The sequence below is a fragment of the Notolepis coatsorum genome (genome assembly GCF_963971535.1).
Source record: "Notolepis coatsorum genome assembly, chromosome: 17".
Classification (NCBI taxonomy): domain Eukaryota; kingdom Metazoa; phylum Chordata; class Actinopteri; order Aulopiformes; family Paralepididae; genus Notolepis; species Notolepis coatsorum.
The window spans coordinates 33,382,707-33,410,038 of NC_140181.1; the positions used below are offsets into that span (position 1 = coordinate 33,382,707).

Consider the following 27,332-nt stretch of genomic DNA (forward strand, 5'->3'; position numbering starts at 1 on the left):
AAGTGTTTGTTGAGTGCTACAGTGTAGGTTAGTTTATTAGGACAAGTGCATGACAGTAAGGTTAGTTAGGGTTAGATTTGATTTTGATTTAGATTTTTTTTATTATAATTTTTTTTTATTACAGACAGACAGACAGACAGACAGACAGACACACACAGTTGTTTTTTCTCCCCATAATCATAATAATATGCAACTGTTGTTTCTCTCCCTCTCTCTCGTTATCTGTCTCTTGCTATGTCTCTTTCTCGCTCTAGGAGCGTATGAGGAAGTTACTGAAGGTGTATGAGCTGCTTGGTGGGGAGGAGGACATTGTTAACCCTACTAACGAGCTCATTAAGGAAGGACACATCCTCAAACTGTCCAATAAAAACGGCACGTCACAAGATAGATACCTCATCCTGGTACAATACCAACTCTACTCTATTCTATTGTATTCTATTATTTTTTATTCTATAGTATTCTGTTCTATTCTATCTATACTACTACAGTATTTCATTATATTGATATCAGCTACAGAAAGCAGCAGTCGTCAGATTGCTCACTTTTCTTTTGATAACTAAGTTCTCTGTCTCTCTTCTATGTCTCTCTCTCTCTTCTCTCTCCCCTCTCTCTTCTCTATCTATATATCTCTCTCTTTTGCTCTCTATCTTTATTTCTATCTCTAGTTTAATGATAGGTTACTCTACTGTGTTCCTAAGTTGCGTCTGATTGGTCAGAAGTTTGGGGTCAGAGCTCGCATTGACGTGGATGGCATGGAGGTGAGTCTTGATTGATGGATTTGAACCAATCATCTCAGTCGGTAACAACTATGCTAGGCTGTTACTGAGTGAAGTCTTTGAAGTCTATTGGACTCTTTACTGCCTACATTTAGACACTTTATTCATATTCAGCACCACCGTGTTTCTACATTTAGACACTCATATTCAGCAGCACAATATTTCTACATTTAAACACGTTATTCATATTCAGCACCACCGTGTTTCTACATTTAAACACCTTATTCATATTCAACACCACTGTGTTTCCCATACATTGATTTATTTGTTGCGGCCTGTGATAGCCCCTCCTCTTCCCTTCCTCTCTCTCTGACCAGTCTGTGATAGCCCCTCCCCTTTCTCTCTATCTCTCTCTCTCTCTCTCTCTTTCTGACACACAAACCAGAAATAATGTTATTTCTCAACAACATCAATGTCAACGCTGTATTGTTCATGTGTACATGAACCTGAGATGTAGACATTGAGGGATTCTGGATTGTGGCTTTAACACACAAAAATTAAAAAGTGTTGTTTCCATGGTGGTCATTCATTACTGACATCACTGATATTCCTGTGTGTGTGTGTGTGTGTGTGTGTGTGTGTGTGTGTGTGTGTGTGTGTGTGTGTGTGTGTGTGTGTGTGTGTGTGTGTGTGTGTGTGTGTGTGTGTGTGTGTGTGTGTGTGTGTGTGTGTGTGTGTGTGTGTGTGTGTGTGTGTGTGTGTGTGTGTGTGTGTGTGTGTGTGTGTGTGTGTCTGTGTCTGTGTGTGCACCAGCTAAAGGAGACCAGTAGTATAGCGGTTCCCAGGACCTTCCTGGTTTCTGGAAAACAACGTTCTCTAGAGCTGCAGGCAAGGTGAGTAACGTTATAGAGTTTCATACATGTTGTTCCTCTGGTTATAAGACAGTGAATTCATAAATGTTATTCCTCTGGTCTAAGACAGTAAATTCATTCATGTTATCCCTCTGGTCTAAGACAGTGAATTCATACATGTTGTTCCTCTGGTCTAAGACCGTGAATTAGTCAAATGAAAATAAAAGTAACTATAGGTGTGTGTGTAATGTAGGGGAGAACGGGGATGGTTGTCACACTTTTCACTCTAGTGTGAATTGCTCATCATCAAAACATCTTTCAATACATGAAGCTTAAGATGTTGGCTTGAAATATGTATACCTCTCATTTTCCAACATATTGTAACAAAGAGGAAATTACCTATCAAAGACACTCTGACACATTGTGACAACCAACCCCATCACGGGGATGGTTGTCACACACTATGGGGTTGGTTGTCACTATGTGTTTTAATGGGAAAAATCTTAAAAAGAAGGCAAGAAGGAAAAACTCAATTTGAAAGTTGAATTGCATTGACAAGTTGACAAATACATAACTTGCATCTATAATGCATCTTAACATAAACAGGAAAGACATCTTTAGGCCATCCTATATAACAAAATAAGAACAAAATAAATAGGCCTAACAATAATAGCCAACACAACTAGGCTACACTCATTCACTATCTGAGTTACAGTGATGGCAAATGTAGGGTCTGGGCACTCCAACTAAGCAGAGCTTGTGTGCCAACTGGTTGCACATCCAACACTTCTCCCACACCTCCCCTGAACGGCTGTTGGAGAACGTTTCCATACAAACCAAATAAAAACAATCATCTTCATCTGACTCCTCCTGTCTCTTTATTTTCTGTTTCTTCTTCTTGCTGGCTGCCTTTTCCAGCTGGGGTGGAGTACACTGGGATGTACTAGGCTTGGCAGGTGGTCTAGGCTGGGATGTACTAGGCTTGGCAGATGGTCTAGGCTGGGATGTACTAGGCTTGGTAGGTAGTCTAGGCTGGGATGTACTAGGCTTGGTAGGTGGTCTAGGCTGGGATGTACTAGGCTTGGTAGGTAGTCTAGGCTGGGATGTACTAGGCTTGGTAGGTGGGCTGGGGTGCATTGGGCTCTGCTCGGTCTGTCCTCAGCTCATCCATCACCTCCAAGTTGGTGAAGAAACGGTCCATGTTGTGCTCATTAAAGCACTGTCATGTGCTTGTAACATGTGGCAACCAACCCCAAAGAAAATGTGACGACCAACCCCAACTGGAATGTCTTGCTAGTATCAAGGCTAACAACCATCTAAAAATGTGTTAGTTAGCCAACAACAGTCTAAACTATAGCTTTCCCTTCACACTTTTTAAGTGTAACAATTGTTTCATTATAAACTAATTGTGTAAAAGCCTAGAAGAAAAATACTGAGGAGCTGAATATTTACAATTCCACATGAAACACACAAAAAGTCCTCTGACCTAAAGTTCAGCTGTCTTACTCCAAAGAAGACTATGTAGGTGAGCTCTGATTTTAAAGCTTGTTTTAGTTTGTGCTTTAGCAATCTGTTCTGGAAGTGAGTTCCATGCTAGCATGGCTCTACACAGCATTGTGCATTGATTGATTGTGATCAATAATGATCAATAATCATTGTGATAGAAATAACGTTTACTTTTCCTAGACCAGGTAAATAATATGTTGTAATTTGTTAATTGTAATCTGTTCTTCAACTCACAACACTAATCAGAGTTCTCCTTTAATCCTTTCACTACCAAATGGTTAACCCTTTCACTGTGACAATACAGAAGGTTAACCCTTTCACTGCCACACAACAAAGGGTTAACCCTTTCACAACCACTACCACACTACAGACGATTCTTCTGTAGTATGGTAGTGAAAGGGTTAACTCACAACACTAATCAGAGTTCTCCTTTAACTCACATCACTAACCAGTTCTTATTTTCTCTTTGACAGGACGGAAGAAGAAAAAAAAGATTGGATACAGGTAACAATCCAATCCAACTTTATTTATAAAGCGCTTTAACAGCCACAGGGGCACAAAGTGCTGTACAGGGGGAGCATATTAAAAACTATAAGCAGCACTAAAAATAGATACAAAAATAAATAAAAAAAAAATAGTACCAAAAAAGAGAAGAAAAAAAGAAGGTAAACATAGGCAGCAATACAATTAAATAGATCAGAGTACTTAAAAAATATTTAAAAGCAAAGGACACAGTAACAAAACGATACAACAACAACACAGTAAGACAATAAGATCATAAAATCAACAAGCTACATGGTGTCGAAAGCCAGAGAGAAAAGGTGGGTCTTAAGGAGGCCTTTGAAACGGGGCAGTGATGAGGCCTGCCTAATCTGCAGTGGCAGCTCGTTCCACATTTTGCGGGCGACAACGGAGAAGGCACGGCCCCCCCTGAGCTTACGCCTAGTTGTAGGCACTACTAGGAGCAGCTGGTCAGCTGACCTGAGAGAGCGAGAAGGTGTATAGACCTGCAACAGCTCAGAGAGGTAGGGTGGGGCAAGGTCATGAAGAGCTTTAAAAGCAAATAAAATTATTTTAAAATGAATCCTAAAGTGCACGGGGAGCCAGTGGAGTGAGATAAAATCGGTGAGATGTGGTCATATTTACGAGTGCCAGTTAAAAGACGTGCAGCGGCGTTCTGCACCATTTGAAGGCGAGCCACTGAGGATCCACTCACCCAAACATAACAAACATAGAAAACACACACACCACCACCATAACTTCTTACTGTATCTTACTGCTTAATAAAGTCTCTCTCTCTTTCTGTCTGTCTTTCTCTCTTTGTCTGTCTCTCTCTGTCTCTGCCTCTCTCTCTCTTTGTCTGTCTCTCGCTCTCTCTCTCTGTCTGTCTCTCGCTCTCTGTCTCTCTCTCTCTCTCTCTCTCTCTCTCTCTCTCTCTCTCTCTCTCTCTCTCTCTCTCTCTCTCTCTCTCTCTCTCTCTCTCTCTCTCTCTCTCTCTCTCTCTCTCTCTCAGGCCATCCAGACTACCATCCAGAAACATGAAGAGACTCTGGAGACGTTTAGACATCTTACCTGCTCCCTGAGAGATGAAGACTGTACCCCCCCACACTCACCTGTAAGACAAACAGACATACTGTACCCCCCCCCCCCACACTCACCTGTAAGACAAACAGACATACTGTACCCCCCCACACTCACCTGTAAGACAAACAGACATACTGTACCCCCCCACATTCACCTGTAAGACAAACAGACATACTGTACCCCCCCACACTCACCTGTAAGACAAACAGACATACTGTACCCCCCCACACTCACCTGTAAGACAAACAGACATACTGTACCCCCCCACACTCACCTGTAAGACAAACAGACATACTGTACCCCCCCACATTCACCTGTAAGACAAACAGACATACTGTACCCCCCCACACTCACCTGTAAGACAAGCAGACATACTGTACCCCCCCACATTCACCTGTAAGACAAACAGACATACTGTACCCCCCCACATTCACCTGTAAGACAAGCAGACATACTGTACCCCCCCACATTCACCTGTAAGACAAGCAGACATACTGTACCCCCCCCCCCCCACACTCACCTGTAAGACAAGCAGACATACTGTACCCCCCCCCCCCCCCACATTCACCTGTAAGACAAGCAGACATACTGTACCCCCCCCCCCCACATTCACCTGTAAGACAAGCAGACATACTGTACCCCCCCCCCCCCCACATTCACCTGTAAGACAAGCAGACATACTGTACCCCCCCACACACACACACACATTTTTTAAATCAGTGGGGGGTACTACAAGAGGTTGGCGGACTAGGGTTCAGTTGAATACCAGTATAATAACAGTAAAAGCATGAACATGTTTAATTTGCTCTTAATTTTAGGCACAGACAAACCACAGCAAGAGTTGTTGTGACACATGACACCAGTAGACTGTAGCGAGAACGCATTTGGGAAACAATAGTAATACCAATAATGTGAGTCCATCTGGACAATGTTCGTACGATAACCATCCATTATGTTCATCATGGCCCAGTAAGGAGGTCACACCACAAGTGGTGATCAGCCGCGGGCGTAAGGAGTCTGGGTTGCTGATGGCATAGCCACTAAAACAGTAAATGTTTTTGTTTGTGTGCGTGTGTGTTTGATTGCGTGCGTGTGTGTATGCAATGCATGTGTGTTTGCTAAACATTTTTGATGACTGATGACTGATGACTTTCTCTCCCTCCACTATCTCTCTGGCTGTCTCTCCCTCTGTGTCTCTCCCCCTGTGTGTGTCTCTCTCTCTCTCTCTCTCTCTCTCTCTCTCTCCCTCTCTCTCTCTCTCTCTCTCTCTCTCTCTCTCTCTCTCTCTCTCTCTCTCTCTCTCTCTCTCTCTCTCTCTCTCTCTCTCTCTCTCTCTCTCTCTCTCTCTCCATTAGAACTGTATGGAGTTGGGGAAAAGAGCTCCTACTCCTATCAGAGAGAAGGAGGTGACTCTGTGTATGAAGTGTCAGGAGCCATTCAACTCCATTACCAAGAGACGCCACCACTGCAAGGCCTGCGGACATGTACGATACACAATATTACTCAGTAATTACACCTCCAGATACACATTATTACTCAGTAATTACACCTCCAGATACACATTATTACTCAGTAATTACACGTACAGATACACATTATTACTCAGTAATTACACCTCCAGATACACAATATTACTCAGTAATTACACCTACAGATACACATTATTACTCAGTAATTACACCTCCAGATACACAATATTACTCAGTAATTACACCTACAGATACACAATATTACTCAGTAATTACACGTACAGATACACAATATTACTCAGTAATTACACGTACAGATACACAATATTACTCAGTAATTACACCTACAGATACACATTATTACTCAGTAATTACACCTACAGATACACAATATTACTCAGTAATTACACGTACAGATACACAATATTACTCAGTAATTACACGTACAGATACACAATATTACTCAGTAATTACACGTACAGATACACAATATTACTCAGTAATTACACCTACAGATACACAATATTACTCAGTAATTACACGTACAGATACACATTATTACTCAGTAATTACACCTCCAGATACACAATATTACTCAGTAATTACACCTACAGATACACAATATTACTCAGTAATTACACCTCCAGATACACATTATTACTCAGTAATTACACCTCCAGATACACATTATTACTCAGTAATTACACCTACAGATACACATTATTACTCAGTAATTACACCTCCAGATACACATTATTACTCAGTAATTACACCTACAGATACACAATATTACTCAGTAATTACACCTACAGATACACAATATTACTCAGTAATTACACGTACATATACACATTATTACTCAGTAATTACACCTCCAGATACACATTATTACTCAGTAATTACACCTACAGATACACAATATTACTCAGTAATTACACGTACAGATACACAATATTACTCAGTAATTACACGTACAGATACACAATATTACTCAGTAATTACACCTACAGATACACAATATTACTCAGTAATTACACCTCCAGATACACATTATTACTCAGTAATTACACCTCCAGATACACATTATTACTCAGTAATTACACCTACAGATGCACATTATTACTTACTTAAGATATTATTAATATTATTACTTAGAGCAGCACGGCTGATATTACCCAGAAGACCAGTGTCAATGCAGCACATGTTTATTATTGTTGAATGTGTTGATGCTTCCTGTGCTCCAGGTGGTTTGTGGGAAGTGTTCAGAGTTCCGTGCCCGTCTGTCATACGACAACAACCGAGCCAATCGTGTGTGCATGGACTGCTACACCACCCTGGTGGGAGTCCCGCCCTCCCCTGCCATGTTAACCAATAGCACACAGAGGAGGCGGTCCATTCTGGAGGTAGGTGTGTCTTCCAGGAGACCTTTTATTTACAAAACAATTACAGTGAGAGTTGATTATGTTGATATATTTCTCATAAATCAACACATAGCAACCGCTCCTGCACAAAATAACCATTGCTATGTTACATGCAGCCATCCTGGAAGAAGCATAAGCATCCCTCTGGTGTCCTTTCTTCACTGTATTTCTCTACAGAACTGTTGTCCAAGAGGGGGCGCTGTGGGCTAGTGTGTCCTAATGGTTAGAGAGTCACAGGTTCAGTCCCTGTAGCAGCTAATGTGTCCATCCCTGCCAAAGCGTCCTTGAGCAAGGCATTGATCAGGAGATCAACCCCCGTAATTTACTGGAGATGTCTGATAGTAATACTGTTCAGTTTAGCTGCTCCACTGTTGGATACTAATACTATTCAGTTCATCTCCACTGTCTGATACTAATAATGTTCAATTCAGTTCAAATGTCTGGTACTAATAATGTTCAATTCAGCTCAAATGTCTGATACTAATACTCAGGCATGCGTTGCTCATGGGACAGGGTTGCATGCCGTGCAACCAAAGTTTTGTGAGCAGAAGCGCGTGCACGCACGGATGTGCACGGCACGCACGTGCACACAGGAATGCGCTGCACTCGCCAACTCGCTAAGTACCCACCTGGGCTACTTTGCATATCAATAGCGCCGGTCGTCAGGTGTGTTAAATACGTTCTCAGATACATTCACACAGAACTTAAGCGAGGGAACATTTATGCGTGTATATTTTCCCCAACGGAGTTTCACTTCCGCGTTTGGTTTGCGCAATCTGTTATGGTTTGAAACCGACCCCAACAGCACGGCACAGACAGGTAGTTCAGAGTTAGCCAAAAACTAGGGCGTATTTATTTCTGAAATAGGAATGAGCAATTAAACAACAAAACACAAGGGAGAATGTTCTTGGCAGAGTTGTCCGCGGCTCTGCAGCACGTCTTCTGGGCTGAGAGGCACCGTGGCGTTGCGCCTCTGCCTCTGCTGCTCTGCAGCTACTCCTCGATCCAACTCGGGAAACAGAGAGAGAGAAAATGTCACTAGACGAGCAAACAGGATTACAAGCAGTCCAGTATTGTCTTAGCTGAGTCCGTGATAACAACAAGCGGTTCCTCTTCAGTGTTTAACTAGCTGAGTCCGTGATAACAACAAGTGGCTCCTCTTCAGTGTTTAACAAAACACACAAAAACAGAAAGGTCCCGAGTCCCGGAATTTACGAGAAAAACAGTATCCAAAAAAGAACGTTTCAAAAACTCACCAAGGCGCAAATGCGCAAAGCGGTCTACGAGGCAGGGGTCCAAAGAATGGCAAGCAAGCAACAGCGGCGACTTCCAACAGACGTCCTGAAGAGGAAAAGGCGAGGGACAACACAGGGAAAACAAGCAGCAGCCAGTGGAAATCCAAAACGACCCGACAATGAACGTTAGGAAACCCAGAGTATATGAAGGCCTCCAGTGAGCTGATTACAACACACCTCAGGTGCGCGACGGTAATTGGTACCTTGACCTTGAAGCGTGCGGCGGCAACGGGCCAATCCTCACACAATCTGATTGGCCACTGATGTTTTTTTCAGCGCCAATCGCGTTACTCCTAACAATCGTGCCAGCAGGCTGTTACCCTAACCCTAACCTTAACCAACTAACCCTAACCATAACCCTAACCCTAACCTTAACCAACTAACCCTAACCTTAACCCTAACCTTAACCAACTAACCCTAACCCTAACCTTAACCCTAACCTTAACCAACTTCGAAAGAGAGCGACTTTGAAAGAGTCGCCAAGCTTAACCAGTTTGTTAGGAGTAACGCGATTGGCGCTGAGAGAAACGTCAGTGGCCAATCAGATCGCGCAAACCGAACGCAGAAGTGAAACTCCGTTGGGGAAAATATACAGGCGCCCGGGAGCGCGCGTGCACGTGGCGTCATTAGCGTGCGTGCAACCAGTGTTGATTATGAGGAACGCAACACTGCTAATACTGTTCAATTCAGCTCAAATGTCTGATAATACTGTTCAATTCATCTCTACTGGAAATGTCTGATACTGATACTGTTCAGTTCAGCTCAACTGTCTGATAATACTGTTCAATTCATCTCTACTGGAAATATCTGATCTGATACTAATATCTGTGCACTGAACCCTCTGAGGGAGATGATGAAATGTCTACATGTACAGTATGTGTGTCTCAGAAGGAGATATTAATGCATGGGTTAAAGTGGGATTTGGCAGGTGGGGGAACCCTAAGTTCTGGTGTAGAAGTGCAGTGGGGAAAATGACACATCTTAAAATAACTCCCAAATGACTTGTACTGGTAGCTCTGGTGGACTTGTTGTCTTTATGGACAGGTTATGCTGGTAGCGCTGGTGGACTTGTTGTCTTTATGGACAGGTTATGCTGGTAGCGCTGGTGGACTTGTTGTCTTTATGGACAGACTATGCTGCTGTGGCTCTGGGCTGTGCTGCTGCTCTCTACAATATTAACAGAGGCTACATGGGCTATCGTATCATCATGGCTGCTTTCCAACCCCTAGCCATAGTATAAAAGTGGCAAGTGATACTAAAGAGCATCATCAGCTTAATCAGAGAGATATTAATGTCTACATGTACTGTATGTGTGTCTCAGAGATATTAATGTCTACATCTATGTGTGTCTCAGAATGAGATATCCATCTCTACATTTACGTGTGTCTCAGAGGGACATATTACTGTAAGGTCTACATGTATGTGTGTCTTAGAGAGATAGAATATCTAAAAATCACGTTCATTCACTTTCACAATAATTTTGAATGAAAAACATTGACTAGATTAGTGAAGAATGTTCCTGTTTTTTCATCCATAACAGATCTGATATCCTATGACAACTATTCCCTCTGTGTGTGTGTGTGTGTGTGTGTGTGTGTGTGTGTGTGTGTGTGTGTGTGTGTGTGTGTGTGTGTGTGTGTGTGTGTGTGTGTGTGTGTGTGTGTGTGTGTGTGTGTGTCTCTATAGAAACAGGCCTCTCTGGCAGCCGAGAACAGCGTCATCTGTAGTTTCCTCCACCACATGGAGAAGGGAGGGGGGAGGGGCTGGCAGAAGGCCTGGCTGGTTGTACCAGAGAACGAACCTCTGGTGCTGTATATCTACGGAGCTCCACAGGTAACTATATTATTAGGGTTTCAAGCACAAAGTGCAGAAACCCTATTATTTTTGTGTGATTTCAAATGTTTTTTCTTAATCTTCTCCTTCAGAAATGCTTTTGCAAATTCCCATGAGATGGTAAATGGTAGCAACATGAACTTTGACCCACGGTGTTATTCACCATGATTAACCCCAAGAAAGGTCAGAACTCCTACGCCATAAGTCTGATTTACACTAAACTTGGTACAGACATTCATCTATATTCACTCTACAAATTTGCCTCAAGGACCCATAAAATCTGAAAATGCCTTTCAATTGCATACTGAAAGTAAATTGGACACTATTCTGGAACCATTTGTAGCGGATGCACAAGTCTGGCCTCTTTTGAAAGGAGACACTCAGAATGTTCTTCCACAACAGGAAGAATAACAGAGTGCTATTGTCATAGAGGTTTGAACACACTGAAATAAAAGTTTTTAAAATTTTCGTCTGAATTATTTTGCAAACAGGTGTGTGCAGATTAGGGATGTCTGATATTATTGGCCTACCGATATTGGCATTAAAATGTAATATCGAAAATGATCGGTATCGGTTTTCAAAAATGATTATTATTTAAAATATATATATTTTTTTACATTTATTTAACATTTATTTACCCAGGCAAGCAAGTAAGAACAAATTCTTATTTTATTTATTGTCAAAAGTATGCATAATGAGGAGGCTGGGTGGCGCAGCAGAGATTGCGCTCATCACCAATGCGAGAGACTCCGGTATCGAATCCGGGTGTTAGCATTGCCTCCGGCTTTGGCCAGCCATCATACTAACTCGTTTGGCTGAGTTAGCGGGAGGGAAGTCGATGGGGTGGTAATCTGGCGTTGTGGACAGTGACTCCTACAGGTCAGGTCAGGTCAGGGCGCCTGCACAGCAAAAGACAGGAAGTGGTGAAGGCAGTGTGGCCTCCCACACGTTACACTTCACCAATGAGAGTCCGCGCTGTCAGGTGAAAAGAGAGCCGCTGGCTGTCTCCGCATGTGTCGGAGGAAGCATGTGGTAGACGTCAGGGCTTCCTTGACCGACCAGTAGGGGGCACATGCGCACAACGACCAGGTAGGGGAGGGGGGGAATTGGCATAACGACTAAATTGGGATGGGAGGAAAAGCACAGAAAATCAGGCAGAGAAAAAGAGGATTAAAAAAAAAAGTATGCATAATGTTGTGTTAATTCCACGACAAGAGATATGTAATGTTAATTACCTGAAATTATTCAGTTTTTTGGGGGGGTGAAACCCCGCATATATCGATATCGGAAATTAAGAGTTGGACAATATCGGTATATCGGATATCGGTAAAAAAAAGCCAATATCGAACATCCCTGGTGCAGATCTATCTACTCTATAGTTATTAGCTGAAAACACGACTGGGGCCATAGCCTGAAGTCTTACCTAGAACATGTCCAAAGTTGATAACAATATCACATAAAATGAGTGTTTTACACATCTTTATGTAATGGTATGTTTAGGCATTTTTCCCAAAATTTGTGAGATGAGTCAACACTACCTCAGTCCCCTCTCCCCCTCCCCCACTAATCTCTTGTCACATACACCACCCCCACCCCCTTCTCACACAACAACTGATCAACAACAGATCAGCGCAACAACAGATTAGCACAATTTGCGCTCCGGAGAGACAGGCGCACGTTCCTTCTCACGTTAATTCGCTTCTCTGTCTCAGAAAACCAACTAAAGTAAGATGTCATTATTTTCAGAATTTCATTGGCTACACAAACAGTCAATCATTTTCTTATAACCCGAGATTGGAAGCGCGTAATAGGTCAAGCGGTGTGTCAATCAAACGGCGGTCATTTTAGCTTTCAATCGATGTGTTGGTTGATAGACAATAACACAGCGTGACGCCGACAGACGGCTGTAAAATGTGTTGCAACATGCGACACATCAGAACGTTAAGTGGATAAGGATTGTTGATATCTTTTTTAGTTTTCACAATATTAACCAATTAACTTAAAAAAAGGCATGGCTAATAGATGTAAGTCAATAACCGTTAGGCCAATCATCACCAAATATGCAGGGTATGTGCAGATAATGACCCGAAACATACCCATAATTTATCTTCAAATTTACCACTAGGGGACACTACAAATGTACAAAATGTGCGTGGAATAACACAAATCAGATTATATTTCAACGTTTTCTTATCCAAACATTACAAACCTGGCAGGACATGTTTCATAACACTGCTGAACCGTGTGTGTGAACTTATTTTGCAATCCTAATGATCAATATTGGCTTAAAACCTGTTGATTGCAGCTTGCGGCTATATTTTGTATTATTATTATTATTATTATTATTATTATTATTATTATTATTATTATTATTATTATTATTATTATTATTATTATTATTATTATTATTATTATTATTAATTAATTAATATAATATAGTTATAACATTATCTACAGAGCTCCACAGGTAACTAAATTATTATTATTATTATTATTATTAACCTCTTATGCCCTTGCCATATTTTCAGAAATGTTGCCTAAAAGTACATATCCAAGTAAATGGAAGATTGCTCCACTTCTACAAGGTCCATTTGCATGTTCTTGGTATCTAGGGACCTCTATGGACCTCAGATAATTTATTCCCAGTGTCTGTTACTATGCTTGAGTAAATTGTAATGAACCAAAGGAGAATATTAATTATTATTATTTAATTATTTTGTTATCTTTCACAGTGAATAACACCATGCTAACATTGACCAGATGTGAGAAATTGCCACTGAGCTCATTCAGTACCTTCTTGAGATCAAGTGTACTAATAATCTAAGCAAATGAATAAAGCGCGATTTACAGGGGATTTTGAAGATACAGTACTAAATTTTGCCATCTGGACACATGCAATTTGAAATATGAATATAGAATATAGAATATTAGGCCTATAAATGACCTTATTATGGCCAAGAGAGCATCCTGACCGGCAACATCACCTCCTGGTTTGGGAATAGCACTGCACAAGACCGTAGCAGACTACAAAGAGTGACACGTTCAGCCGAACGCACAATTGGAGGGGGGCTTCCCACCCTCCAGAACATTTACAACAAGCGGTGCAAGGGGAAGGCTAAGAGAATTATTAAGGACTCGAGCCACCCGAACAACTGCCTCTTTGAACTGCTGCGGTCAGGCAAGCGATACCGGAGTCTTAAGGCGAGCACAGAAAGACTCAGAAGAAGCTTCTATCCCCAGGCCATCAGGCTGCTAAACGAACAATAATCACTATGCAACAACCATCAAATGCACACAGCACACACACCCACACGCACACACTCACTCAAACAAACAACACACTGCAGCACCCACTCTCCACACTTTAGATCACACAAACACACTTACACTTTATATTTATTGATAAAGGATTTGCACTACAACTCGTACACCTACTGTGAATTGTACCTAAATTGCACCTCGTCCCATTTCTCCATTTCTGCCTTGCACTATATAGTATTGTATATTAGTACACTGCACAGTATTGTATATTGTATGGTAACTACGTCTATTCTGCATCGAACATTGTACATATGTCTAAACTGAACACTGTGACCTCATTTTTTTTACTTTTTTTACTTCTAATTTTACTATGTTATTTTACTTCATACTTATCTTGTCTTGCACAGTCTCTGGAGCGCAACAGTAAGAAGCATTTTGTATAAAAGTATTCTGTACTTCTGTATGACAACTATTAAAGAAACTTGAAACTTGAAGTCATACATCTATGGATCGGGCCAAATCTCCTTTTTCCAATGGCAGAGTTAAATCTGGATTTAGTACCACCAGGCGCCCGTTACAGGGCAACAAAGACTGTGAAAAGGGCAGCAAAGACTACGTTTTTTTCACCAGATTGCAATTCCCCCCCCCTAGACGTTCACAGAAAGGTTAAAAAACTATATACGTTGTATTTTATGGCAATAACGTTGAGGTTTGTTCGACCCATGAGATATAAACACGAAAATGACGTAGGAAAAATTACGTGAAAAATGGTAGGACTTCCGTTGTCGGCGGCTGGTGTGAGTCATGAGTGCTTCTTCTTCTCATGTCTAAATCGTCCGTTTTCCGTTGCAATGCGCAGAGATTTTTTACAAGCTCATATTTAGCTAATAACACTTAAAATCATTGCTAAACAATCGTAGTGCTGAAAATATACACTTTGACTGCTGTTTTGATAGGGTTAGGGTATTTACTCTTGGTTACATTTGAAAAAGAAATGCAACATTACTTAATACGGACTGTATTGATATATTTATGATGTGAAATAAATCTTGTACCGGGCTGATCGGGTTTAAGAGATTAAAAACAGTTTGAGGATATACCCCTTGAGATGAACCATCTAGTTTTCAAGGGGATCCTTTACACTAACAGAAAATACAATACATGAGAAAAAGAACACAAATACACTCTCACACACACATATGCAGGCGGGCCGTCGCATGTCGCAGCACATTTGCCCACGTCTGTCGGCGTCACGCTGTGTTATTATCTATCAACCACCTTAGGTGTTTTCCACCTAATACCTCTCAGCTGGAACTCTTTTGCAGGCATCTGTTTGCAAAATAATTCAGACGTAAATAATAAAAAATATTATTTCAGTGTGTTCAAACCTCTGTACCTCTATTACAGTAGCACTCAGATTGATTCTTCCTATTGTGGAAGAACATGCAGAATGTTTCCTGCCAGATTCATGCATGTGCTATAAATGGTTCAAGAATAGCTTTCAAATTACTTTGGGTATGCAATCGACAGGCGTTTTATGCTAAATGTGCAGGATTGTTAAGAGATTAATAGAAATGGAGAACAGCAATGGCCCTAGAGATGAACCTTGAGGTACACCTGTTCATAAAATCTTTCTGCTTGTGATAAGAGACACACTGACATCTGTGATGGAGGTATGAATTGTGATGTCAATCAATCAATCAATCAATCAATCAATCAATGAAGGTATGAATTAAACCAAAGTAAAGAATGTTTTGAAAGACTAATAGCACAAAGTTTGTCAAGGAGGAGATAGTTATCAACCATGTCAAAAGCCTTAAGATATATAAATATTGTGCCTGTAAGCATATTATTGTCCAATGAAGAGGATACATCACATCCTCTCTCCAGGATGTCAAGTAATTTGTTTAGGATGTCACATCCTCTCTGTCCAGGATATCAAGTAATTTGTTTAGGATGTCACATCCTCTCTGTCCAGGATATCAAGTAATTTGTTTAGGATGTCACATCCTCTCTGTCCAGGATATCAAGTCATTCGTTTATGATGTCACATCCTTTCTCGCCAGGATGTTAAGGCTCAGCGCAGCGTACCTCTGATTGGCTTCGAGGTCTCCCTACCAGAGTCATGTGACCGGTTGGAACGCCGTCACGCCTTCAAGATCTCCCAGAGTCACTTGACCCTCTACTTCAGCGCTGAGGGGGAGGAGCTACAGCGACGGTGGATGGACGTCCTATCCCGTGCTGGAAGAGGGGAGGAGCTTCAGGTCCATGGACCAATAGCGGAGATTCTGGAGGAGGAGGCTGAGGAGCAAGTGGGAGCGGCAGGAGAGAATACGTGATTCTAATGGAGGAGAAAGACGAAGAGGCGGGATCTTCAGATGTTATATGGATTCCTATTGGACAGTGTAGAAGTACAAGTGCAGCACATATGTTAGTGACATACATGCACAGTTTAAAATACACACACACACAGGCAGTCAATGTGAACACACAAACATACAGTTGGACACAAACATGTGATCTGTTACACACAGACAGACAAATACACACAGACAGACAGGCAGACACACAGACAGACATACACGGACAGACTCAAACAGACATACAGGTATACACACTAGACAGACACACAGACAGACATGCAGACACACACCGATAGAGATGCACAGACAGACACGCCGATACACACAGACAAACATACTCAGACAGACACGTAAAGACACAGTGTACTAAGTGTTGATTGGTCAGTTTGCATGATAAACCTCTAAAGACAAGATGTTGCTCAGTGTTTATATATTGTGGTGCCAAAACCTACATGCTCTCTCTCTCTCTATATCTCTTTCTCCCTTCTAAAAAGGAACTAGTCCAGTGTGATATGCATATGAAGATAGATATTGTAATAATGAAACCTCCCGTTGGACACACTAAAGACTATCTCATTATCCCTGTGTGTGTGTGTGTGTGTGTGTGTGTGTGTGTGTGTGTGTGTGTGTGTGTGTGTGTGTGTGTGTGTGTGTGTGTGTGTGTGTGTGTGTGTGTGTGTGTGTGTGTGTGTGTGAGACGTGTATTCAATATTCTTCCTTTTCTTAAAAGTGTTGATGACAGGCTTTCAAACTAAACACATTTAACACCACAGACAGGCAGACAGACAAGCAGGCAGGCAGGCAGACAGACAGACAGACAGATAGACATCTCTGGGTTGGTATAGTATTCCTGCCTACGGCTTATGTTCGCCTGCCTGTGTTCCTGTGTGGACTAACGAACGGGTCGGCCATATTGTCGGCAGTACAGAAGGCTGCTCGTTCAAATCTGGAGACTAGACGTCACCATGGGGCCTGCAGTCCGACGAAGACCGAGCACCCGTCTGGATGCTTTTAACACATGCATACTACGGTCACAGACCCTCTTACTGGGTATGCAGGCCCCACAGGGCCATGTGGTCCCTCCCGCTTCCAATCCATCCTGGCTCATTGATGACAAGTACACAAAGACAAGATGGCTTCCTCTTCCTCCTCCACAGACGAGCTGCTTGTCTCCTCTTCCTCCTCTCCAGACGAGCTGGTTCTGTCATCTTCCTCCTCTCCAGAAGAGCTGCTTCTGTCCTCTTCCTCCTCTGCAGACAAGCTGCTTGTCTCCTCTTCCTCCTCTCTCCTTCTCCCTTCTCGTTTTTAATGTTTTGCTGTGTTCGTGGACTTTGGACCAGAGGTTGCTTCATGACGAGGACTTAAAGGAGATAGTGAGGTTCACATTTGATGGCTGAGGTTAAGACAGTAGCCATCCGTCATCTCCAAATGCATTAAGAAGAAAAATATGTTAGGTTTTTAATTCCCCTTTAAAGGCCCCTCATTCTAATATCCCTCAGATGTACTCTTATTTCCCCTAACATTTTCCTGTGCAATTTGCCATTATTTCCCCTCAAATTTGCCGTTAAAACCAGTGTTTGATCTCTGTATGTAACTCTCTCTCAGAATCTCCCTTCAACATGGCCTCTAAAACAGCCTCCTCAGCTAGAAGGATAATATAAAATACATTTCCGTCCTGCCCTCTAGAGGAGAAACAGTGTACTACACCCTCTCTGCAGTAGCTAGGTTTATCACCATGGCAACAATCAATGTGATAACCTGGGATATTATTATAAACCAATGGTCAATGATGAAAAGTTCCTGTTGTTGAGATGATCCATCTACACGTTGGACCCTGTGGCAACACCTGGTTACCATGGTCACATCTCAACTAGACTTCTGATGATGTGTACTCAGGGCTTGGTGCCTTTTTAAACAATCCAAAAATTACCTCAGACAGAGAGAGAAAGAGAGAGAGCGTGAGAGGATGTTATTGCTTTGGTAATTGTCATTCTTATAATGCCACTAAACTAAAAGCATTTGAAATGGGGGATTAAAAAAAAAGAAACGTCTTGACGGGCTGAGGGTTTTCTACAGCTAAGCTTGTCCATGAAGAAGGTTTTTAGACTGTATGTCTGGGTGCTAAGCTGTGTGCAGTTGAAGAAGAGAGAATGTTTCAGTGACAGACTGGAGACACCGGCTGGGTTCTGTTGTCAGTCTGTCAGATTGGAGTCCATCTGTGATTTATAAATAGAAGGTACAAGAGACAGATTTTATAAACATGTAGAGAAACACTTGAAGAGGAAATGTTTTTATAAATGTGGGTCCATATCTTTTATTACACACAGATAGAAACACTGTTAATGAGTCCCATACGTTTAAAGATCTGGTTTGGTGTGTGAACCCAGCCGTTAGCCGTTAGCACAGCGGTTTGGTGTGTGTGAACCCAGCCGTTAGCTGTTAGCCATTAGCACAGGGTTTTGTGTGTGCGAACCCAGCTGTTAGCTGTTAGCTGGCCCGTTAGCACAGGGTTTGGTGTATGTGAACCCAGCCATTAGCTGTTAGCCGTTAGCACAGAGTTTGTACAGGAAAAGACTTCGAAACAGATTCATGTTTTTATCATTTCAAGTCCTGTATCTCAACGGCTTTTGGAGAAAAGAAATTTGATAGTGAAAAACAGAATATTATTATGACAAATCTCAAAAAGCAAAAAGTCATGTTGGATATTTCAGTGTTTTTTGCGGGCTGTGTTTGTTGTCAGTGTAACACGGGTTAGGCCTAAGTAGAAAAAAAAGTTTTGTAAATATAATTTATTCTTCCAGTGAGAGACGGTCTGGGTTTGAGATCAGGCTAACCTTTGATGTTTCATATTGTTGTGCAGTTTACATTAGAAAACCAACTGTCTCTAGCCTGGTTTTCATCGCAGTGCCAAACAAACCAACTGTCACTAGCCTGGTTCTCATCTTAGTGCCAACTAAACCAACTGTCACTAGCCTGGTTCTCATCGCAGTGCCAAATAAACCAACTGTCGCTAGCCTGGTTCTTACCGCAGGGCCAAACAAACCAACTGTCACTAGCCTGGTTCTTACCGCAGGGCCAAACAAACCAACTGTCACTAGCCTGGTTCTTACTGCAGTGCCAAACAAACCAACTGTCACTAGTCTGGTTCTTACCACGGTACCAAACAAACCAACAGTCACTAGCCTGGTTCTTACCGCAGGGCCAAACAAACCAACTGTCACTAGCCTGGTTCTTACCGCAGGGCCAAACAAACCAACTGTCACTAGCCTGGTTCTTACCGCAGGGCCAAACAGAGCTAAGTCCTCTCAGTCTTTATACACAAGATGGTCAGAATTTGGCCTATTTTTTCCCCATCACTTCATCGTTAGTATTATTGTGTCTTTATTGACATAGTAGGACAACTGAAAGGGAGACAGAGTAGTTAACTATTATATTCTGATCTATTCTATAAGGCCAGTATTTGGCTGAGAGGGAGACAGAGGACAGGAGGTTCTGGTGGGATCTGATCCCAGGCCAAGAGGAGGACATGTGGTTCTAGGCACAGGATAGAAGGTTCTGGTGGGATCTGATCCCAGGCCAGCAGGGGGACATGTGGTTCTAGAGGCAGGCTTAACCACTAAACCAGAACAGAAGCATCAGAGGGTTTTAGACCTGAACCAGGCTGTGATTGGCTGGCTCTGTGGCGTGAACCAGGCCATGATTGGCTGACTGCAGTGTGAACCAGGTCATGATTGGCTGGCCCTGTGGTGTGAACCAGGCTGAGATTGGCTGGCCCTGCAGTGTGAACCAGGCTGTGATTGGCTGGCCGTGCTCTGTGAATCGTTGGTCCTACCAATTTCTCTGTCTGTGCCACAGTCTGAAGTCAACATGTTTCTAGTACAGTGTGATATGAAGGGGATTGGACCCCACAACCTCCCTCCTGAAATAAGAAATATGAATATGTGTGTGTGTGGGGACAACTGGTTGTAACTGTTGGATATTGGATATATTGGTTTAGTTTTTAGACATTGTTACCCTGAAACAACCTGCCATCACGTTTCACCACTTTTGATGACAATGAGCAGTTGTGAGGATTATAAAGTAGGGGTGGAACCATCTTTATACAGAATCACTGTTAAACACAGTGTATCAAGTTTTAAACTGTTTTCAATTCTCCTTCTCTCGTTCCCTTACCTCTGTCTAGGTTCCTTCCCTCGGTCTAGGTTCCTTCTCTCGTTCCCTTCCCTCGGTCTAGGTTGAATGAATGAATGACCTTTATTTATATAGCACCTTTCACAGCACGAATGCACAGGGTGCTTTACAGCTAACATATAAAAACAAAAATCTGAAATAAATGACAACAACAACAGACAGCAGTTAAAAACAGTGAACCAAATAAAATAATAGAATAAAAAGGATTTAAATAAAATCATCAGTCAATAACTAAAAACTATAGGAACAGTGAGGACAAAGGGTGCCTATATATGACCAAAAAGCCTGTCTAAACATATGTGTTTTTAGCTGTTTTTTTTAATAGTTTTCTGAGGGGGCAATTCGCAGGTCCAGGGGGAGAGCATTCCAGAGCCTTGGTGCTGTTACCTCGAAGGCTCGATCACCCCTTGTTTTAAGCCTGGACCTGGGAACCACTTCTCTCGTTTTCTTCCCTCTGTCTAGGTTTATTCTCTTGTTCCCTTCCCTCGGTCTAGGTTCCTTCTCTTGTTCTCTTCCCTCGGTCTAGGTTCGTTCTCTCATTCTCTTCCCTCGGTCTAGGTTCCTTCTCGTGTTCTCTTCCCTTGGTCTAGGTTCCTTCTCTCGTTCTCTTCCCTTGGTCTAGGTTCCTTCTTTCGTTCCCTTCCCTCGATCTTGGTTCCTTCTCTTGTTCTCTTCGCTAGGTCTAGGTTCCTTCTCTCGTTCTCTTCCCTATAGGTCTAGGCTTCTTCTCTCGTTCTCTACGTTTCCTAGGCCTGTTAGCTAAAAGATATACAAATACATGATCTGTTTATAATAATCATTAGCTTTTTCTATACAGTCTATACAGAATGATAATAGTTATACTTCTATACATAACGATAGTAGTTATCAGTCTATACAGAATGATAGTTATCAGTTTATACAGAATGATGATAGTTATCAGTCTACAGAATGATGATAGTTATCTGTCTATTCAGAATGATGATAGTTATCAGTCTACAGAATGATGATAGCTATCAGTCTATTCAGAATGATGATAGTTATCAGTCTATACAGAATGAAGATAGTTATCAGTCTATACCGAATGATGATAGTTATCAGTCTATAGATGGCAGGACGTCATTATGAAGGTCATATGCTCACAAGATAATTGATATCACACAGACAAATAGAAATATGAACAATACCAGTATATAAAACAACTAGAGGCTTGTTGGCCCCCATGCCTTATAGTGTTAATATGACACTATTTAAATATCTTCAGTCCTGTCTAACGTTGCTTTTTTTGGTTGTTCTTTTGTATTTATTTGTAATTTTTAATCCAGAGTTGTATTATTGTTTGTTTTTATATTTGTTCTCTCATGTTGATAAACATAATGGCTTGGTTTGATCCTAATATGGGCATGTTTCCTGAATATGGTCCTAATATGGGCATGTTTCCTGAATATGGTCCTAATATGGGCATGTTTTCTGACGGTGGTATAGCAGTAGAATGTGATGCATCATTTCCCCTGCTCACTCCAAAAGGAAACTGTTATCAATTGGACACATTGGATAATAAAGGTGTATTTGTTGTTATCAACACAATGGAGAAGGTATTTTGGTCCAACAACCAATATCTTGTGTTACTTGTAACAATAGGAATTAAGAGATCTCCTGTCTCTCATCTTCTGGCCAGTGGAATTAGGAATATATGTCTACCATCTCCCTCTGGAGCACACATACATGTAGGCATTCCACTAGAGGGTTCAGAGGTCAGGGAGACTTTCTCTGTGACAAGGATCGACCGTGTGACTTTTTGGTTTGTCTAAACTAGGCCCAGAGGGCCAAACTTAGCCCTCCATAAGATTATTCTTGGCCCTCCAAAGGGTTTCAGAGAATTATTAGATATTCTGTTTGGTCTGTGTTCATGCAATTTAACTACCGGAGAAGGGATTTTTAAACTAATGTGACTATTACAAGGTACAAACACACTAACAGCAGACCTAACACACTGTTATTTACTTGTTACATTTATCAGGGTTCCCACTCTTTTGGGATGAATCATTTTCCAGGACTTTAGAAATAAGAGGAGAATAAGCATGAACTTGTCAAATGCCAGGGTGGGCCAAAACAAAGGGAACCCAGCTTGCTAGCTCTCATGTCTAGAGTAAAAACAAACACGCTGGAACACTGTTGCTGCAGCAGGAGCGCAACTTCCCAAGGTATCAACCATGAGAAAACACACACACACACACACACACACACACACACACTCACACACACACACACACACACACACACACACACACACACACACACACACACACACACACACACACACACACACACACACACACACACACACACACACACACACACACACACACACACACACACACACAGTAGCCTGCTAATTTCATAGAGGCAGACTTGCATGTGTGATATTCTAACTAGATCCTAAAGTGTTTCCTTTCTCCAAACCTGCAGTCTTCTGACGACCGAACGTCACACAGTGAAAAAAAGAAAATATCTTAATACAAAATGCGTTGAAATATTATGATTGTCTCTCTTTATGTGGCTAAGCGTAAAACAAAGTGTAAAACACTTGAATCATCACAGCACAATATTCTCTCTTCTTTCTTTGGTAAATACAGAAGGTGTGTGATTATAAACATGGACGAGTATTATAACTGTTCCCATTATTATTATTATTATTATTATTATTTTTATGGTTATTGTTTAGTGGCCGGCCACTGAGTCCTATGTCCTTAACCCCGTGATGCCATTCTGTAAAAGATGAAAATGTTTATGAAGTTAAAATGAATAAAAACGATGACAAAACATTAGATCTGCTTGTGTCTTTCTCGGACCGCAAGGCATTGTGGGTGTGTGCTCCATACCAGGGGTTCTATCCTCTCACCTGCAGGAGACGTAGCATTAATGTCCTTCACCGTGGCTCCTCTGAGCAGGGCAGAAGAAGCCGCCACTCCACGAATAGAGGGCACCCGATGCCCTAGCAAAACCAATGTGACAGGTGTTGTGTTGACAGTGCTTTACCCTTGTTAGGGCCACCGTGACAAACCAAAAGTGTACTGGTAGCCCTGAGGTCCTGTGTGCGCATAAAATAAGAGCGATAAGAGCTACGGATGTTTATGTGCACAAAGGATGGATTGGGTCTCACAGAGACTATTATCTCCTCCGAGGGGAGGATGTGGAGGTGGTGGAGAGCTACAAGTTCCTGGGAGTACATGTAACGGTTGTACAGTCACGATGGTACAAGTAGTTCAGTGGCTGTGGATGGTAAGCGGTACTGCAAGTAAACTCACTCCCCAGAGGCATCCAGACCCGGAAGCAAGAAGTGAATTCACTTCTTGGTATAGTGGTCTGTGATGCCGCCCGCGATGCGGGAGATCGGGGTTCAACTCCCACTCAGGGCGATCCCTTAACAGGGGTCGAATCGACTAAACACAACGCAGTTAAGATCACACCGGCTACATACACATGAACAATAAATTGGACTGGTTGGACAACATTGAGGCCATGTACAGGAAGGGAGTTAAACTGAACTTGCTGATGAGAAAGACTAGCTTACATTTACATTTAGTAATTTAGCTAACACACTAGCTCTGTAGTGGAGTCAAACTGAACAAGCTGGTGAGGAAGGCTAGCTCCGTAGAGTCAAACTGAACAAGCTGGTGAGGAAGACTAGCTCTGTAGTGGAGTCAAACTGAACAAGCTCGCTGGTGAGGAAGGATAGCTCCGTACCGTAGAGACAAGCTGGTGAGGAAGGCTAGCTCTGTAGTGGAGTCAAACTGAACAAGCTGGTGAGGAAATATAGCTCCGTAGACTAGAGTCAAACCGGTGAGGAAGGCTAGCTCTGTAGTGGAGTCAAACTGAACAAGCTGGTGAGGAAGGATAGCTCTGTAGAGTCCAACTGAACAAACTGTTGAGGAAGGCTAGCTCCATGGTGAGAGTAAAACTGAACATCTAGACTCTAGAGACCTCAAAACCTACTCTAGAGAGGCCTTTAACCAAGAACTGGAGAGCATGGACTGGTCAGATGAACTCAGTGGTACACAGGTTGAAGAAACATGGCTTGGATTCAAAACCAAATTCACAACAATACTCAACAACATGTCACCCCTAAGAACCACCAGGGTTAACACATTGGCGACCGCTGGGATGCGTCTAATATAGTGGTTGAGGACCAGCTTTTGTAAACAGACCGGTGTCTTTTTGTACAGCTAAATCTATACTTTATAGTATTGCTATCTGTCCATTCTCATTGTCAATTGAGTTCATAAACCGTCCCTTCAAAATGGCATAAAAAATGGCAAAGAAAAATGCATCAATAGGTTGTCATTTTATAGCGCCGTGAATATAAGCATTATAGCGGATTTTGTCTCGTATATTTTCTGGAAGGCTAGTTATAGGGCTAATAGCTGCTAACGTTAAATTCAATGGTATTTCCGTTTTACATATGCTAAAGAAATAACTCAAACTGCATATCATCGGGACTGTCCCAAAGCATGTATGCATCAAGGGGGGGGGGGGGGGGGGGCGGGGGACGTTGTTTATTATTATTGATTACCAATAACAGTGGTCGTGTAACTAGCCACATACACTGCTCCTGCTCGGCTGGTTGCGTATCATAGCAAGCTCTGATCCGGCTGTAATTTATGTGAAAAAGATCTTACCATGAGCCGGTGAGATACCCCCGAGCATTTCCCCGTTATCGATCGGCATCTGGTAGATCGATATGTCCATTGGCTGATGATAAATCCCCTTATTCCATGGTGAAATCTGCGATTCGAAAAGTTATCCACGGTACAAGATGCTGATTCAGAATCCGGGTACTGAAAATCTCCATTGAAAGAAAAAAAAAAAGGTAATCCGTTCGCCCACAGGGCACATTGCAGTGGAGAGATGGCGCCCTAAGAGGATCTGGCCGGTATTGCACATCCTCGAATTCACAGACTAGGGAATATATGCAGTGCCGCTCCGCGACCTTGACCCGGTTATTAAAATGATATAAAAGCAATAACAACTTGCCGCGGCTTTATACGTGATTCTGTCCACAACGCATGGATTCGAAACCCGTATTAACTCGTGGTCGGGCGGCAAAGTGTTAAAAATCGCGCTGAGCCATGGATGCACACTGAAATACTGGCCGCTATGAAAACCAGAGATAAAAAATGCTCTGAACTTCATAAAAGTCAGACAAAGCTTTCCAAAAGCTCAAACAGTGAACTCCAAGCCTGCGTGGTTGAACTAAAAATTCAAAGAAACAGACTAAGAAATGACGTAAACACCATGATCAAAACCACAAAAAAAATTTCATCAATGACAAAATTGAGAAAAATTAAAACAAACCACGTGCACTTTGGAAATTACTCAATAATCAACTTTAGGCTGCAGTAAAAAACTTAAAACCAGATTCTCAAACATAAACATAAAGACGGACAACACGCTCATCACAGACAAGCTGGATGTAGCCAATTACTTAAACATCTTCTTCACAAACATAGCCACAACACTGGTAAACAAACTACTCTCCCACTCAGGGCATTATGGGGTAGAACACATAGTAGCATACTACAAAAACCTAGGGGTCCGCAAAGACGACTTCAAACTAGAAATCGTAACAACCGATGAGGTACTCAAAAAACTGAGCGCCCTCCAACCTAACAAGGCCACTGGCCATGACAACATCCCCTCCAAATTCCTCAGAGACTCAGCAGCCGCCATCACCCCAGTCATCACACACATAATAAACCTCTCCATAAAACAGGGACACGTCCCCAAGGACTTCAAAATTGCAAGAGTGACCCCTCTGCACACAAAGGGCAGCAAATTAGAAATTGTCTCCTCGTTATGTTTTGGATAACGGATTCGTACCTCTACTCAACGATAAAGCACAACCAGACAGAAGAGGAGAGAAAAACAAAAATGGAAAAGGAGGTCCACAGCAACTTCTATTTTCAAAACGGCACGGAGCATAAGCACCTGGCCGTGGGGACAGCGACCATTCACACAAAATTAACGGCTAATCCGGAAAGAAAGAACAGGCCCCCGACTGGCAGAATGGACCGAAAGACTTTTTTGTCCCTTATCCTGCTACTCTCGGGAGACGTGCAGCTAAACCCCGGACCCAGCCACGTCAGGACCCCCGTCAGGACGCAAACCCAGACGCGACGACTGGGTCTGGCGCTACAGGATGCAACGATGGCTTCGGGTGCCCACATTCCACCCGATGCCGGAGCAATCAACACATCCGACGCCGCCGCAGAGGAACACACGGGAAAACGAGACGGGAGAGAAGGTACCGGGGCTAATCAACTCGACGGTGACGCAGGTAGCCGGCAGGCTAACACAGCAAACTACCGGAGCCAAAGGACCCTACCCTTCCCCCACCGAAAGCCACCCGGTCAGCAAGACATCACCACAGGGAGCCGGCGGGATGGAATCAACACAGCCCCCTGTCCCCTCCCCACGGAATTTCACCACCCGGGCATCGAAACGGAATCAATACAGACACTAGCAGATGAACCAGGACAGGATAAAGAATCACACCCACCCCCCCCCCCCCCCCCACACACGGACCAAATAATAACAACACAGTCCCCCCCCCCCCGTCGCGGGACACCCACCCTGATCAAAGGACCCCCCCATCCCCACAGACGAAGAACCCTACCTTGATCTCAAGGATATAGGCAACACAGCAAACAAAAACGGACTACATATTTTCCATCTAAATGTAAACAGCCTAAGACACAAACTGGCAGAAATAAGACAACATTTCATTAGCGGTAAGGTAAACATTCTATGTTTCTCTGAAACTAAACTGGATTCATCAATAACAGACCCGGAAATAGAATTGG

At 42.5% G+C, this 27,332-nt stretch overlaps 1 protein-coding gene across 1 annotated transcript in view; it reads left to right on the forward strand.

Moving 5' to 3' along the window:
* Window positions 1-16,991, forward strand: part of fgd1 (FYVE, RhoGEF and PH domain containing 1) — a 121,210-nt gene extending 104,219 nt beyond the window's left edge. The window contains exons 9-17 of the mRNA XM_084333909.1: window positions 255-401; window positions 666-758; window positions 1,530-1,609; window positions 3,547-3,577; window positions 4,587-4,688; window positions 6,013-6,141; window positions 7,371-7,529; window positions 10,529-10,675; window positions 16,003-16,991. Of these exons, the coding sequence (XP_084190035.1) occupies window positions 255-401; window positions 666-758; window positions 1,530-1,609; window positions 3,547-3,577; window positions 4,587-4,688; window positions 6,013-6,141; window positions 7,371-7,529; window positions 10,529-10,675; window positions 16,003-16,275 (1,161 nt within the window). The 3' untranslated portion in view covers window positions 16,276-16,991. The remainder of the gene's footprint in view (window positions 1-254; window positions 402-665; window positions 759-1,529; window positions 1,610-3,546; window positions 3,578-4,586; window positions 4,689-6,012; window positions 6,142-7,370; window positions 7,530-10,528; window positions 10,676-16,002) is intronic.
* Window positions 16,992-27,332: the final 10,341 nt, after the last annotated feature.